The 16,493-nt window shown below is 42.1% G+C and overlaps 1 protein-coding gene across 1 annotated transcript in view; it reads left to right on the forward strand.

Annotated features, from left to right (window-relative positions):
* Positions 1-10,412: 10,412 nt before the first annotated feature.
* EPHA1 (EPH receptor A1) overlaps positions 10,413-16,493 on the forward strand; it is a 33,946-nt gene continuing 27,865 nt past the window's right edge. Inside the window, exons 1-2 of the mRNA XM_050331747.1 lie at positions 10,413-10,487; positions 13,545-13,612. Coding sequence (XP_050187704.1) covers positions 10,421-10,487; positions 13,545-13,612 — 135 coding nt within the window. The 5' untranslated portion in view covers positions 10,413-10,420. The remainder of the gene's footprint in view (positions 10,488-13,544; positions 13,613-16,493) is intronic.

The raw sequence follows: 16,493 nt of genomic DNA on the forward strand, positions 1-16,493 counted from the left end.
ATTTCAGTGCTTGTTGGAAAATAGCCCCATAACCCAGTTAGGACCAGATCGCTATACACTTCACTATGCCAAATATTCTGGCAGAATTCTACATGCATCACTATATTTATGAGAAATAGAAATCTCTGCTAAAAGAAAAAAAAAGGAAGGTCTTCAACATAACACTCGATCTAATGGAAAATGCTTCAGTGGCTTGTGAGGATGAAGAGCTTTGATCAATTCTTACTTCTGCGATCATACACATAAATACTAATGCACACTTTCATGGTCATCCCAGCACAATCAAAAGATCAACAAAAATATTTAAAGCAAATAAACCAATATTAAAGTATTGGTTTCATTATTTTTCTATCAAGATGACAGTGGAAACTGGGAAGTCAATAAAAATTTTAGACTGGTAAATTTACCAGCACAATCAATCTACAGAGGATTATTGGAAGGTTAGAAGAAGAAAGTCCACGGCTAGAAGGAAGGGGAAAAGAGCTGTAGTTTTCTCCAATATTAGCAGAAGGTTGCTCTCTGGCATCCTGTCACAAATGGAAAGATTGTTAGTGCAAACTCCTCTAACCTTGAATTATTCTAGATACTGAAAATTCAAGTGCCATCAGTTTGACAAGAGTGTGACTTTCCTAAGTCCGTTTTGCAGGAAGCAAGCTTTCATTTTGCAGGGAGATACTTTACATTTGGATTGTTCCTATGGCAACATGAAGACTAAGATACTGGTCTTATGTGACTTTTTGCAGGAAAGACTGCATCATGTAAATAAGGATGCCTGGGGAGTGTTGAATCTATCATTTTAAGAGTAATAATACTGCTGCTACAGTTACTGCAATTTCTTTAGCAACCCAGTGAGAACTACAGCACATGCTGGACTGCAGCAGGCATGAGTCTGAAAGGTGCAAAGCAGTGTTATTTTATGAGTTTCCTACATGTAGGAGGAAGAGGATGATTCAGACAAATTAAGGAAGATCAATTCTAGACAGGAACAGAGTGGAAAGAAGCAAGTTCATTATTTTATTTAATACTTCCCTCCCCCATAGCTCTTTAAAGCCCAAACAGACCCTATGATTCAGAACCCACCTCTTACATAGCAAATTGTTGAGAAAAAATTAAAATGTTTCCCTCTGTTTCTCTGTCTAATCCGAAGGAATTTCAGCACTCCAGCTGCCCTCAGCTGTCTCCCTCAGCAGATTGAGAGAGCAAAGTAGTATTTGCTTTCTCTGGGCTACAGTTGTTAAAAATTATGGTAAGTGGATTTGACTAATGTAAAAAATTGGCTCTGTAACTAAGGAAGCTAACTTGGAGTCATCTGACAAAAAAGAAATCTGGAATTTAAAACAGACATTAAAAGCTGTCTTCAAGTTGACAGCTGAGCCTGCCTAAAACATTAACACAGAATGTTGGCTCTCATGTCAATGAATACCTAATTACTGCTGTAAGCAAATGTTTAGCTGCATTATTTAAAACGATCAAAGTTGTAGTGAAAATTTTAATCACCTGCCAGGTCTTCCAAGAATGAGAAGGGTAGGGTCTCAATACTGGCACATTACTTACTAATAGAGAAGTACTTCAGAAGGACTTTGAATCAAATACTATTAAATAACTGTAATGAGCACAGGACAAATCTGAAGAAACAATTCTAAATCCTGTCAAGTCAAATCAAGCTTTGAAGTTAATCCTGCTGCAAGCAGTCAGCTAGATTTGAGACCTCCAGAGGTCCTTCTTGAGATCAGCAGGATTTTACAGCAGAGGTTTCTAACTTGCCTTCTAGAAGGTATTGATATGCTCAAATGTCTGGCAACAAAACTGAGGGACAGAAAGACTGAGGTTTATAATAGTACGATCAAAACCTTGGTAGAGGCCCTCACACGTTTCTGGTAGCTGTAGGCATGGGATAGCAGAGAGATAACTGTTATCTGCTGCTAGCTGTGGGAAGATAGCAAGATAGTAGGGCTCTGTCCTGAACTAGGAATCTTCCTCATTAACCACTGCTGATCAGAAGCACCTCAGCAGATCTCTCCTCACTGTAAGGATACAGATGATGCCTTTGGAAGGGATGACATGACTGAAACAGCAGCCAGGCTAGACTTACAGCTCTTTCATTCTGAGATGCATATGGGAAGCACAACAAGCAGTGGAGGCTTTCTGCAAAGACACTCTTTCCACCCTATGTCCTTGCAGATGAATGGAATGAAGAGATATCCCAGAGCCCAAGACTATCCCCACCAGTATTCCCACACCCATTAGTCCAAGACTATCCCCATTAGCATCCCCACACCCATTCACAGCACCCTTTCCCCCTCCCCTGTGGCCAGCTGTGTTGAGCATTGTACAGGTCTGTAGAGAGGACTCAGGGATAGGAGTGGGAATTATGAGCAGCAGCAGTATATGAGAGATATCAGAACCACTTTCTTTTTAAAATGTTATCTTTCATTTGACAGGAGCTGCCTGACGTTCCTTTTCCACCCCACCCACATTTACAAGTGGTTGTTTCAGTCCTGTTGACTCAGTATGCTGTGTGCTGAGAGCTGCAGAACGCTCAAGTGAAGTAAGACAGCAATATCCGTGTTGTAGAGAATGAGCACAGAATAATAAAAAAAAAAAGATAATTTCTAAATCCTTTTCAGTGCAGGGAACAGCAGAATCCATTCAGGCAGCACAGAGTTAAACAAGTGCATTTCCAACTCCAGCTGAAAATGGATATGGCAAAGATCTTTCCATGGGCATTATAATTGTTTGGGTTGTGTAGGGTCTCAAGACTCCCCAAAGAATGAGGACAGTTGGGCACCACCATTTCACAAATGATCTTGTCCTTTCTGGGAAAAGGAATGCTTATATTCCCAAATTTGGAGAGACCTGAGATCTGGCAAACACAGGTGTCAAGAAGTTTACCAGTGAAACCAACTAAGACATCCCTAAGAATCACTTTGTGATTTACACAGCCATAAAAACAGAGTATTCATTCACACAATTAATTTTGTAAAGGTGGCCCTGAGCAAGCACTGTATGAGAACACAGATCTTATCAGTGATTGAGCACCAGAGCTCAACCTGTAAGGCCTCTAAGATCAAATCAGTGCTGTCCACATTCTCAAAAATGAAGAGTTTGGAGGGTGATGGAACAGACTTTGAACAGCATTCAGGGTACTTAAGGCCCAGCACCTTGAACAGTACATGCCATTCAAAGAGACACTTCAAGGTGGGGTATCCTGGATACTTCTACCCATCCTGGCGATACTGCTAGGATACCAGTGAAATCTCCCTTTCAGTGTAGAGAGAAACCAGTGAAAAATTCTTGATTTTTTTTCTGCACACTGTCATATTGTGCTGGCAATCCAGGTAAGACATTGCCTAGATATGCTCCTATAAATAATCAATCTCCTAAAAGAATTAAATGCACTTGCATTAAAAATATTTCCTTATTTTCCTAGGAATCTAAATACAAAAAAGGAATTTGTTTCTATGATGGGTAAGGGAAGTTCAAAAATTGCCGAAAGTCCAATTTTAAGTGTTTGTAAGAAGTTTCAATGTATTCACCTCCCCTTGACAGTCATGTTATAACAGCCTATCCATTTTGGCTTACATGGAAAGTGAGCCTACCAGCCTCCCTTCTGTAGATAATCCTATATTTACCCAAATAGCTTTTTTTGTATTTTGATCTGAAGCACAAGGAAAGCATCAAGGTGAAATTAATACAGCTATTTACAGTGGATTGGTAGAATGAAATGAATATGGGGATAGTAGTAAGCCTAGAAAGCGGATGTATATATCATGAGGGTGAAAAGCAGTTACAGATGTTGATTTGCTTTATTGACAAAATAAAGTGAATCAGCAAGTTTTCCATGTCTATCACTGAACATGCCAAAAGCAATAGCAATATTTACTGTGCTTTACTATCTACATACTTTAGTATGATAAAAACTAGTATGCTATAGGAGTTTCTTTTGCAGATATTTAGAGACAGAAGACTTAAAAAAGAAGAGAGATGAGTCCTTACTGCGATTGCTTTGTATTATTATATGAAATTACATGCCTAGCATATAAAACCTGGTGGGTTCCTATAGGATATAAAAGAATACAGCCCACATCCCTATAAACAGGCTAACGGGAAAGAAATATGCTTAAATCACCTTCCATTTCTCTCCAGAATAAAAAATTTCTAGACTTTACAAGCTTTTTGTTTACCAACTGGGTTGTTGTACAGGCCCTAAGTTTCCTTTAACTTCCTTTCGGGAAGTAACCAGGAACGTAAGACAAGAAATAATCAGGAGACCAAAGTGGAGCTGAAGAATGAGGTGAAGCTCCATGCCAGCTGGTTGGTTTCAGAGTCAGTTTCACTTTGCCCTGCAAGCATCTCCACATCAAAAAGCTGACTGAAGGTGTTATTAATAATTCCAGCATTGTATCCCTAACCTAAAGCTCTTGACTCTAAAGATTCTGCTGTGCTCAGTTGTCTTCCAGGCAAGCCCAGGAAAAAGTGAGAATGGGAAAGTCAGTATCCACCCAGTGTGTACCCTTGGCTTCACCTGCTTAAGTGCAAGGATATGAGACAGTCTGGTTTTACAAATTGGTATGTAAAGATATAAGACCGTCTGGTTCTACAAATTGGCATGTAAAGTTGAGGGAAGACCAGATGGCTCAGCAGCATATGGCCTCTAGCCTAGTCACTGCTGAAAATCAGGTCTCCTAAAGTCTGTGTCGTGTTTCATTGTGGTTTTGGTATACAGTTGCTCTCAGCATTCATTTAAGTTTTCATGTTTTGATTTAATTAAGAGTTCAAGTTTCAAAAATCAAGTGGGAGGCTGAACTGAGAGTAGAGTTGGCAGTGAGTTGGGAAGATGTTAACACGTTCAGTGCCCTCTTCCCACCTACAATGCAACGAGTCTCTATTTCAAATATTTTCTCTTGATACCCACTTTGAAACCCCTCAGGAAGAACACAGTTGCTAACACAGTAACCAGTGGTAACTGCTTAACTTCTACACAGGATAGCAACACTACAACACCAAGATTAAGCTACAACATCAAGGAATAAAGACAAGTTTATTGTGTTGAGATTGTGGAGGCAACTGTAATTTGTCAAGAAGAAGAGCATAAAAATAATTGCAGACTTGAAACAGACATAAAAGCTTTAAAATATCTATTATAAGCACCCAGAAAATAAAGGATTGATTAATTCACACATACAGCTGCAAGTGTAGAACAAAGAAATTTCAAATCACACCATCAAAGTGACTAGTGATATGGTTGATTACTGCATGTTATTAATGCTGATAATTTTTTTCCAGAGTTGGAGAGGTATTTTCACACTTTAGCATAATTAATCCAAGAATGGGGAAGAACAGCTAGAAAATATGACCAAATTACAAATTACAGAGAAGTATTTGCCATGAAGAGATTGCTATTGCTATATTTTGAGCTGTGATTCAACTACTAAAAGTATTATAATCCTATTTTTCTACAACCTAGTTGAAGAAGTCATGAGCATTTTTAATGGAAATTGAATTTATCTGGGTCAAATTTTATGTTTATCATATTGTGTGTTAGTAATGCTCAAGGAGAAATTGAATCATCTTGTGAAAACTTGATGTCACCAAGATAAATTAATATTTTCAAATGCGCTTAGGAAGAATGTGCTCTTGAAGAGGAGTTTTAAGTGTAGAATTGCACTTTTTGGGTTTATAAGTATATAATGTGTTATAATAGTATCTAACAGTATAATAGAGAGTAACTCCTGCACGTAGTCCTGATGAGTGAGACAGGCTACACTCTCCTGGAGGCGGCTGGGACCACAAGGGGGAGCAGAGCTGGGATATGAAGGCAAGAGAATTATCTCAGGCAATTTCTGCAGAAAAGAAAGTTCCTCCCCTTCATTTGCAGGACGGTGTAATAATTTCATTTACTCCTGTTTTGCAAGCCAAATAAGAGCAAGGCAGACCATGCGCAGGATAAGCTTATCCAGAGACAAAAGCCAGAAAGCCTGCAGTTCAGTCAGCAGTGGAAATACACTTCTCCGTTTAATTAGGTGTACAGCCAGGGCATCAGTAGGTAGAGAAACAAATATAAACATGTTGCTGGTGAACAAGTAAGTGCAGTTTTATGCAGGGAAACTGGACTTCTGATCCAGGCACCAGTATGACATCTCTGTTAGGTGGAGAATACCTATGGGAAGCTGCCCTTGTTTTTTGACTGGAGCCCAAGTAAGGAACTGTCTACATTCCTGGTGAAAGAAGATGTGACTGCTCATCTACCAGTGATAAACTGAATCAGAAAAAGATTAAGGTGGGAAGGGATATCTGCAGGTCTTTAGCCCAAACATCTACTCACAGCAGAGTTAACACCAAAGCTGTGTCAGGTTGCTCAGGGCCTTTCAGGCAAAGCTTGTACATCTCCAAGTGCGTTTAAAACTTAAACTTCATGTGGTCCTGATGGGTGAGATGGGCTGTGCTCTCCTGGAGGCAGCCGGGACCTCTGCATATGTGAGGATGAATTATGGAGTGTCCCCTGCTTCTTCTGGGTATGAAACCCCAAAACTATGCCTTGTCTCTATCAGCTTCATTCAATCTCTTCCCTTGTTATTCTTCTCAAGGGAGAAAGATAACCAGCTTGACTACTTGTGCAGTCAAGTCTTCAGGTATCTAAGCTAGAGGTGGCTGCTTTGTGATCAAGAGGAGTCAGCTGTGCTCCTTCAAAGGAGTTTAAAATACCTATTTAAAATAAAATCTGAGTTTCTGAATGAAAAAAGTCCACGTACAAAACTAATTTAACAGCTTAAACCACTAGAAGATAGGAGTCTATTTTCTGCAGAAAAAGTCTGAAGTCAGCTCTTTAAAGTAGTCTATGATAATTGCTGGTGGAATAGAGCCAGAAAACTTTTCAAGATATAACTGAAAACACTAGAATATTGAACTGTGGTCATGGAGGTGAGAATAAGAGAGAGAGAGAATGAATTCTCTACAGGGAATAAAACATTGAAACAGAGCATACTTTATGTTCTACAGAGCTGCCATAGATTTGTCTTAGAATTGTAGAGATAGTGGATAAAAGGAGAGAATCAGAGACCACATAACAAGTTCCTCCTTTAGACTGAAGTGGGGCTTGTTGCAAAATGTGTTTGAAGCACCTAACATCTGTGTTACTAAGACCCCTTACTGAAAACCATTCAGGATGCAGAGATTCAAGTTATCAGTACCAAAAGGATGCTTTGATAGTTTGGAAAGTAATATCAAGTGAGGAACTCCAGAGATTTCTAGGTTCACTTTCATTCATCATCTATAAGGACATTTAACAGCACAATGGTGAAACTCATAGCTCTTTCTAAAATATGAGGAGCAGTAAACACAGTAATCAATTTGTAAGAAACATATAAAAGAGCTCTGTCTGAACTGCAGTTTAAAAGAAGCACGTCTCAACTCAGCCTTGGGAGTGCCCTTTGACTTTCCCAACAGTACATCAAAACAAGAGCTGGTGCATAGCCTTCCTCCTCACTTCCCTCACCACAAACCCACATATCTGTAGGAGGAAAGCCCAGGTGTGTTGTATTGTGATGTTTTCCAGCTAGATATCGAATCTCAGTGGTACTCACAACAGGATACTGAGAAATGGAAGAAAAAAATATGCCCTACAATTCAGAAATTCTCAGAAGCACAAGAAACACAAGATGAGATTGAATCCAAAGACATGCTGACAGTAAGTTTAAAAGATGCAGTTATCTTCTTACCACCAAAAGACATGCCAGGGATAGGAAGCTCACTGGGAAGCCATGACAGTGAGAGTTTCTGGAGATGTAAATCAGAGTCATAGAATATGACATAGAAATTGTAAACATCTAATTAAGTTCTTTCGGTTTTGTTTGTCTGTTTGTTGTTAGGTTGGTTTTTGTTTGTTCTTGTTTGTTTGTGTTGTTTGTGTTTTGTTTGTTTGTGTTCTTTAAAAGACACTCAGGGAATTAGTTTTACCCAACAGTTTGCAAAGACAAAATCCAGCTTTGTAAGGTACAAGCAGAAGAATACTCTCTACAAAATACTCATCAGAGTTGTATGAAAATTCACACGTAGTCCTTCACTCTAGTGGGTACAGCCTCTGTGTATGTTCCCTCTTTTTCCCTTTGGATCTGCATTTTGGTGCAGAGGACACAGGGCAAAGCAATCTAGCTGAGCTTTTACAGATATCAGCAAAGTTCTAAGCCTTTGGTGTTTCTACTTTTTTATGCTCCCCCTTTTTTATACATTTTCTTCAGATCTTGATGGCATTGTAACATTAGACTATATTCTGTTTCAGTATCCTTGTACACATTCCGACTGTGACAAGGGGGGGGGAATGCTTTTTTTTATGACATCTTCTCCAACAAACCCTAGTTTCTGCCTATTCCTTAGATCAAATATCCTGAGTATCTGCACACCAATGAAATGAGACAGAACATCCCCAGGTTCTTCAGTTCAGAGCTTGGCACTTCTGAGATTTTGCAGATGCAAACTCTGGTAGCATCGAGGAATCAAATATCAGGCCTCAGTACTGATTTCTTAATTTTTTTTCCTGAGGAAGGACATGAGCTCCTGGCCTGCCCTAGAGCCTTACCCTCCAGAGTGCAAATGGCTCTTTCCCATGTTATGTCTACGTAGGTCGCACCTACATTGTCCCATCACAGAGAAGTTAGTTGTGGATCTATCTGCCCCACTGATACATCAGACTGAAGAAGGCACAGTACTGTACAAATGAAGACTGAAATGGATACTTTCCTGTCGTGATTTTGCTCTGAACCCATGCCAGTTCCACTAGTGCAAACTCAAGGTATGGATTGTAGACAAGAAAACCTTATATTGGTGCTGCAATGGGAGTAATTCAAATGTGGGGGAAACATGGGCATGAAAATTTGAGACTTAGCACTGTAGACTGATAAAGGGCGCTTTAGACAGGATTAAACTGGAACAAATTTAAGATATAACTACTCTGAATGTCTTTAGCATTTACATTATTTGCACTGATCTTTTACTTCATGTGCTACGTAAAATTTAAAGATTAGCATTTTAACCATTTGTTCTCAATTTTTTCTTGCCTTTGTTCAAACTTCTTGGGACAGATTTGGTTTCCTAAGAGGTATGGTTAGAGAATCACAGAACTCACTGAAAGATTTAGATGCAAGGGACCTCAGAAAGTCCACAGTCCCAAACCCTGCTCACAGCAGGGCTGACTCCAGAGGTGGATATGTTACTCATGGCTGTGTCTGGGCGAATGTGGAACATCTCCAAGGGTGGAGATCCCCCAGCTTCTCTAAGCAACCTGACAAGGTCCTTTCTTTAGCCTTCCTTGAGGAGGAGGAGGAAGAGAGCAGGAGGAATGCAGTCTTACAGCAAGTGTAAGTGTAATAATACCATCTGTATCTTACAGGGAGGTGTGTAATAGCTGTGCATGGGTGGGAATAACATCCTTGATGAATGGCAGAACAGACAGAACAAAGGCAAGTTTCATGTTTATGTCCCTCAGGAAGAAAACTTAAAGTCCCATGAAGTCTTCCTTCAGAGAGAGATAAGCCTTCTACCTTGACTCCTCTCCCATGTTTTTTTGTTTGTTTTTGTTTCTGGGGTTTGTTTGTTTTGTTTTATTTTGTTTTGTTTTAACTGAAAAGCAGGTACCTTCTGTCAGTGCTGAGGAGCTTAGTAAAAAAACCACAGTAATTCAGCCAGAAAAAGTGGTCTGATTGTCTCTCTGTGACATGCCTGGGGAACGAGATGGGCTGTTGCCCCGGTGTACAGATGGATTTCCTGAACCTATTCAGTGAGGATCACAGAATCAGAGAATGGTTTGGATTGGAAGGGACCTTAAAGATGATCTCTTTCCAACTCCCCTACTGTGAGGGTTGGAACTAGACCTTCCACTAGGCCAAGTTGCTTGGGGCCCCATCCAACCTGGCCTTGAACATTTCCAGGGATGGGGTAGTCACAACCTCTCTGGACAACCTGTTCCAGTGCCTCACCGCCCTCACAGTAAAGAATTTCTTCCTAAAATTTCCGTTCAAAGACATTGCCGGGGCAGGAGGGAGCGGGAAGGATGGCGAGGGCTGCCCAGGAGGTGGCAATCTGGAGCCTCTTACGGGAGTGGAGCAAAGGTGGAGGGAGGCTCCCAGGAAAAGAGGTGGCTGCCTTTAAGGTGGGTTTATTTGCCTGCCAGATGGGAAGTCTGTGACCAGCCCCTTTAGAACAGGTAAAGGCAGTAAGGCTTCTCCACCCACTCGCCTTGATCTTTCATCACCACCGTGGGCCAGGCGGGCGGTTGTGCAACGTGCGCGCTGCGCTCGGCAGGCTGCGGGAGAGAGAGGCCCATGCGCTGCCCGCAGCAGCCCGGGCGCGGAGGGCTGAGCCGGCGGGGGCTGCGAGCCGGGCCCCCTCTCCGGCCAGCGTGGAGCTAAGCGCCTGGAGCGCCGGGATGGAGCCCTCCCTCTGGCTCCTTCTCTTCTGGGCTCTCCTTCCTCCCGAGGTGCCTGGGAAAGAAGGTAAGCGTGGGACCCGGCGCCGGTCCCTCCGCCTGGAGGGCTGGGCTGGGGCGGGCAGGCGGAGGGGGACCTCGCTGAAGGGTAGAGAATGGGACCTGGCCCAAACGCCTGGGGCTCCAGGGACACCACAGAGGGACTGGGATATCAGGGAAGGGCAGGTTGGTGGAGGGGGGGACCAAGGCCTGGAGCAAACCCCAACCAAATCTCGGTGGCTCAGTGAACGAGCCCAGGTATGCTCTCCCCCTCCTTCTCCACCTCCTCCCAGTTGAAGCACAAATGCCTCGGCATATCCAGTGAACCAAGAGAATTCTGCCCTTGTTTCCCTCAAACATGGGCCTTGCAGATAACAAGTTTAAACACAAACTCACGAAGTTTCTTCTCCCCCTCCGCCAACACCCCCAACACCCCCGCATACTCCTTAGGAAGCCCTCTTGGGAGTTAACCCTTGTGAGCAAGCGGACAGTCACTTTATCGGAGAACCTTTTACCTACGCCAGTGTTGGAAGCTGGAGCTGGAGTTTACAATTTCGTCTTCCACCTCTTAAGAATTCCTTGCTTCCCTTCTCTGTTCCACTTGCTCCCTTTTATTAGATGTAGCGATCGTTTTTCCTTCTATCTTGATAGTAGTTACACTACTTGGTTATGAAACCTGGGAGAATGGTAACTCTTAGCAGAGAGGTGAGGATGTGTACATCTCTGGTCTTTTCCCTACTCCTCCTGCAGTTATAATTCTTAATGGGGACTTCTGTGTTGCACAGTGAGAGGTGTTGGGGCTTTTCCATTCCAAGGACAGTCCTTTGCTTCTCCAGGCTCTCGATCGAGAGGACTTAGTCACAGCTGGCAGTTCAGCCATGGGCTCATCTCAGACTCTGCGAGTGCTGAGTGCTCTTCTAAAGCATTCATGACAAGCACGTTTCTATTAAGGATCCAGCTACATGGATGCAGCTAGCAGACACTGTGGAGGAGGCCAGCCTAGGTGAGAAGTAATACCAGGTAGCACCACACAGGTTTTGGTTTCCAGAAGTTTGTGACCAGCAGTTGGCAGTAACACTCATGGACCTGTCTGCCAGCTTCTCCCCTATCTCACCCATCTCATTTGGGCTGTGTCTGTGATCTGCTCTTTCTTAACTTGTCGATCTGGGAAACAGCTCATTTTCCCAGCGTCCTCTCTTATCTGAAGTCTTTCTTCTTTTGGGGGACACCTCCACCCATGTGGCTGGACAGTCATATGAGATTCCTAGCAGCGAGGCTGTGGACCAAAGAGCTAGTTATTTCTGAGTAGTCATATTCCCTGTGCTTTTTTGGTCTTGCTGACTCAATCTTCCTTTCCTTGGAGAATCCCTGGGATTCACTTTGAGAGGTGCTTCCTGGTAATGGACTTTGTCCCTCCAGTGGGCACTCAGGAACTGAAGGAGCTACCCTTGCTGACAGTGCCAAGCATGGCATAAGGGCTCTGCAGTGTTCTTGTCCTGGCTACTTCCAAGTTCCTTTCCCCTCACTCTGATGGAACTTGCCATGCAGCCCCTCTCACTTCCACACTGATGCTTCAGTCCTGTAAAGCATGGGATAGATATTATCTTGTTGCCTGTTCTGGCAGGACTGGCTACCTCACCCTTGGAGGTTTTGGAGCTAACCACAGAAGAATACTATCTCAAATAGAGAGATTGAGAGTAGAAGGGAAGTGAATGAGGAGCCTTGTCTGGACAGGGAGTCTGTGGCTTAGGAAGGTTTTGCCATATGACCACACTGTGAACACTGTGAACTTGCAAAACCTGGATTCCTGCTTTTCCCTTCTCCCAATCCTGAAAGGGTGTTTCAGAGGTGAGAACAGCAGCACAATCCCTCTTATCTCTGATTCTGGGCCCACAGCCTGCTTCCTCATTCCACAGGACTCTTGCTGATCTGCACTTTACACTCTCTTACTTATAGTTGGCAGGCAGTATTTGTAAAGCAGTCAGATGAGGGGGAGGAAACCTGGCTATTTAAATGCCATTTAAAGATTTCCCCCTTCCTACCTCTCACCCCCAAATTCTTTTCTGAGATGTTCAGAAATGACCCCTCTGAATACACTCACAGGAATCTAAAAGGGAATCCAAGGAATTTTTCCTGCTTCCTGTGTTCCCAAGCTGAGGCTGCGATAGGTGCACGGAAACCAGTATTCTGTTCTGGCAGCACCGGCAGACCCAAAGGCAGGCACAAAGCTGCACATCCCTCAGTATGACTTATTCCATCTCTCTTCTCCCTGTTAACCTACTATGTGATACATTTCTAACATCTCTTCAGATCAAGCCTTGAGGGCAAACTCTGATCACATTTTCAAATTTCTTTGAGGGCTAAAAATGAACATAGCAATGATTTTCTCCTTTGTCACACCATTCCAGTAGCCAAAGCTTAACACAGCTGCGCAGGGCAATTCTGCAAGAGGTGGCCATGCTATGGCCAGATCTGTTACTCTCCTGATGTCCCTGCTAAAAGGCAAGGTGGTAAAGACTTAAACGGTCTCTAGGCCACCATCAGATGGTGGACAGCCAGAGTCAGAAGTAGAGGGCTCATCATTTTGCACAACATATGCATCCTCATGGCTTTTGGGTACTGTGACAACGGCCCTTCTACAACTTCGCACTCCCTCAGTACTTTCCCACTGTGTTTCAAGCACTAATTAGTAACTCTAGGTGACACTGATTGATCTTTTGTGTTGGTAATTTGTTTGATTGCCTTCTTCTTCATCCGTTTAATCTGCTGCCTTCATATTCCAAGGAAAAGGTGTTCAGCTGCTAATGTTGTGTTCCCATTTGAATAGCCTTCAGCCTTCTCCTTCCATTTTGGGGCAGCTTTAGGAAGTAATAAAATTTGTCAGGGTTGCATTTTTTGGATGTGTGTGGGAGGGGTCTTATATATAAGTAAAAACTTTTAACTCATGACTAGCTGCACTGTCTCGTATCCTTCCATCATTCCTCTAGCAATACTTCTCCTCTGTGACAAAACAAGGATGAAACCATTCCATGGGCCACTTAAGTTGGGTCACTGATTTCTTTTTTCCTCTTCTTCTGGTTTTCAGTGGATCTACTTGACACAAGCACTGCACAGGGTGAACTGGGCTGGCTTCCAGACCCTCCAGAAGTAGGGGTGAGTACACACATTTGAGGAAGGGGAGCCACTGGGAGTACTAAATGATGCAAAAGTATAATCCACTTTCACCCTTCCTCTTGAAATCGAGCTTCTGCAGCTCCATTCTCTCCTGAAAATTTACGCTTTGTAAATCTCTCTCCCTTGCTGCCCCTTCACCTCTGAAATCTCAGCCACTAGCCAGCTTTTAAGGACTGATGTCTCATTGAGTTTCAGTAGCTTTTCTGATGCTTATTGACTTTCATTAGCTCTCAGTGATTAACATATCCTTGAAATATATTGTTTCCATGAAGAAATAAAGCAATGGAGAGAAAAAAGAAAAAAAATCCAACCATCACCCAGTATTTCATTCTGTCATATTGCAAATAAATCTTATGTCTCTTTTTCTAAGCAAATAGGCATAGCAGAAGTATTACTGTCCTAAAGTCCTTCAAGAAATTAGAAACACATTACACATCTTTTAATTCAGCAGCTGACTGAAGAAATAACTCTGTTAACTCATGGGGCAACAATCTGCTCTTATGGGTGGGCTGCAAGAGCCTAGGACCTTACACCCAGCCCTAATGCTGTGTTTGGTCCACACAGCTGATAATGAGAAAAGCATTTCCCTTTGTTTCATGACTGCAAAATTGAGTTGATAGAAGTGCTTAAAAATCTACTCCTGAAATCACAGCAAAATTGAACCCCAAAAGACAGCTGAACTCTCAGCTATTTTTGTACAAGTAGAGCTATTTTGTATGCAGTGCAGTTGAGCAGTCCCTTTAGTATCACAACCAAGTGTTGTCAAAGATGGTTTCCTTTGTAACAGCAGGACTGTCGTAGTGGTGGAAGGAAGGCACAAAGGAAATGGAATTTAGGGAGTAGTTAGAAGGACATATGTTAATTCATAGTTCTAGTTCCTCATCCATGCTCTTGTCTTTCTAGCAAGTCCCAAGCTCTCCTGTGGAGAGAGAGTCTTCACCCTTGATGCCTATAAAGTAGACCTGGGTTCAGTCTGTTCCTAACTCATTTTCATAACTTCCCTGTGTAATGTGCTGTGGCTGCTTTAAATTCACCCCAGCCTCCTCCTCCTCCTCCCAGTAGTCTTGCTGGGTGAAGTAGAGCCAGACAGTGAGGTTCTCCTGTACTGGCATAACTGCATTTGTTTCATTAGTAAAACTGTTTTGGTTATTATTATTATTATACTGCACTCAAAACAGGTGCCCTAGTGAGACATACATGTAGATCATGTTTTGCCCATTGTTCCCTTTGTTGTCCCATCAACTGCCTGTGTGGTAATTTCACCCCAGTTCTAGGCTCCAAGCATGTTCACAATGAAGTCTGACTCTTGAAGAGATTAGAAAAAGTCACTGAAAAGTGCATTCTTAAAAAAAAAAAAAAAAAATCTGATAGGAAGAAAATAAAACCTTTATTACAGAACATCTGATTTTTGCATAGTAGGTTCACAGCAGTGCAAGGAGTTGGCATACCTATCTACTTGTGCTACATCTGCTTTTTAAAATATGTATATTCAAAATGTAATTGTAACTGAGAAAACATGGCCTGTGAGCAATCAAAACTAATAGATCAGGATACTGATGACTATAAAATAAGAGAATGAAGAATAGATTCATTGACTCCCAATGACCAAGTCTTTTGCAGAGATTTGTCTGATTACATCATTTCCCAGTAACTGTTAGACGGAAGACTGACAAATTGCCACAAGCAAAAAGGGAAAAACAGATTACTCTCTTGAAATCACAACTTTGAACAACTGTTTCTGAAACAGTTCTTCCAAAATGAAGAAGTAAATACGTTTGAAAAAGAACAGAAAATAATTCAGAATATTTTTCAACACAAACGAGCTAAGAGTAATACTGAATAGTCTGACTAGCTTGATTAGTAACAGGTTGGAAACACCTGAGCTGTATTGCATACAAAGTTGAAGGGTGTATTTCATGTAACACTGGTACTTGTACCTCACCTCAGATGCCAGAGATCTCCCATCTGTGAGCTGGATTTGTGTCAATATACTTATCGCACAGAGGAGGAATTTGCTGTGAGGAATTTTCATGCTTTATATGGACAAGGCCTCCGAGGCATAGCCCAGAGAGGTTGGATAAGTCTTTGGAGGCAGAATTGCACTATTGTTTTCTCCTCACTTTTAACCAATGACAGTGGGTGAAGTGGCTTGCCATGGGTGATTGTTTCAGGGTCAGACTTGGTCAGTGTCCAGCACAGGCAATGCTTCTGTTAACACATGCGCAGTGGAGCCGTACAGCAGTCAGTTTAGACAGTAAATCCAGTAGTTCAGAACTTGTGGGTTACATTAGCTGGCATCTTGCTGGTTAAGCTTAAAGGTAGTGTTTAGGTGAAAGTCTCTGTACTTAAAGTGTTTGTAGAGTTGTTAAAAGGTTTGTGCTAGCTTGTTTTATAGTAGATGTTTAGGAAGGGTTTCATTCATTTTAGGCTACTACTGGAAACTAGGCTTTTAAAAAGGCAGACTACAGTTCCTATAATTCCTTTTTTATCTACCCTACCACCCCCTCCACCATCATCTAACAAATTTCTTGTAATTCTTTTTTGTCTTTGAAATTTTGCAACAGCAATAGCAGTTGGGCACAGGGAAGCGTATTACAGCACTACTGGTAGATTTCCACCTTCTAACATACCTTAGAGAGCTAATGATGACCCATTTGAAGGTGTCAGGAGTGTGGAATTTACTTGCCTTGACATTTCTTTGAGACTCATCATGCTGCACAAACAGCCTAGCTACTTGAGCTGGTTTCAAAAATCACTGTAACTGTTCAAAAAAGACTTCCCAAATTCCATCATGAACAAATTCGGTTATTAGGCATAGTAGCATTGCTTTCTGGCAGCTTGTAAAGTAACAGTATAAAAA

The sequence above is a fragment of the Myiozetetes cayanensis genome, unplaced genomic scaffold (genome assembly GCF_022539395.1).
Source record: "Myiozetetes cayanensis isolate MyiCay16 unplaced genomic scaffold, myiCay2020 scf5-8, whole genome shotgun sequence".
Taxonomy (NCBI): domain Eukaryota; kingdom Metazoa; phylum Chordata; class Aves; order Passeriformes; family Tyrannidae; genus Myiozetetes; species Myiozetetes cayanensis.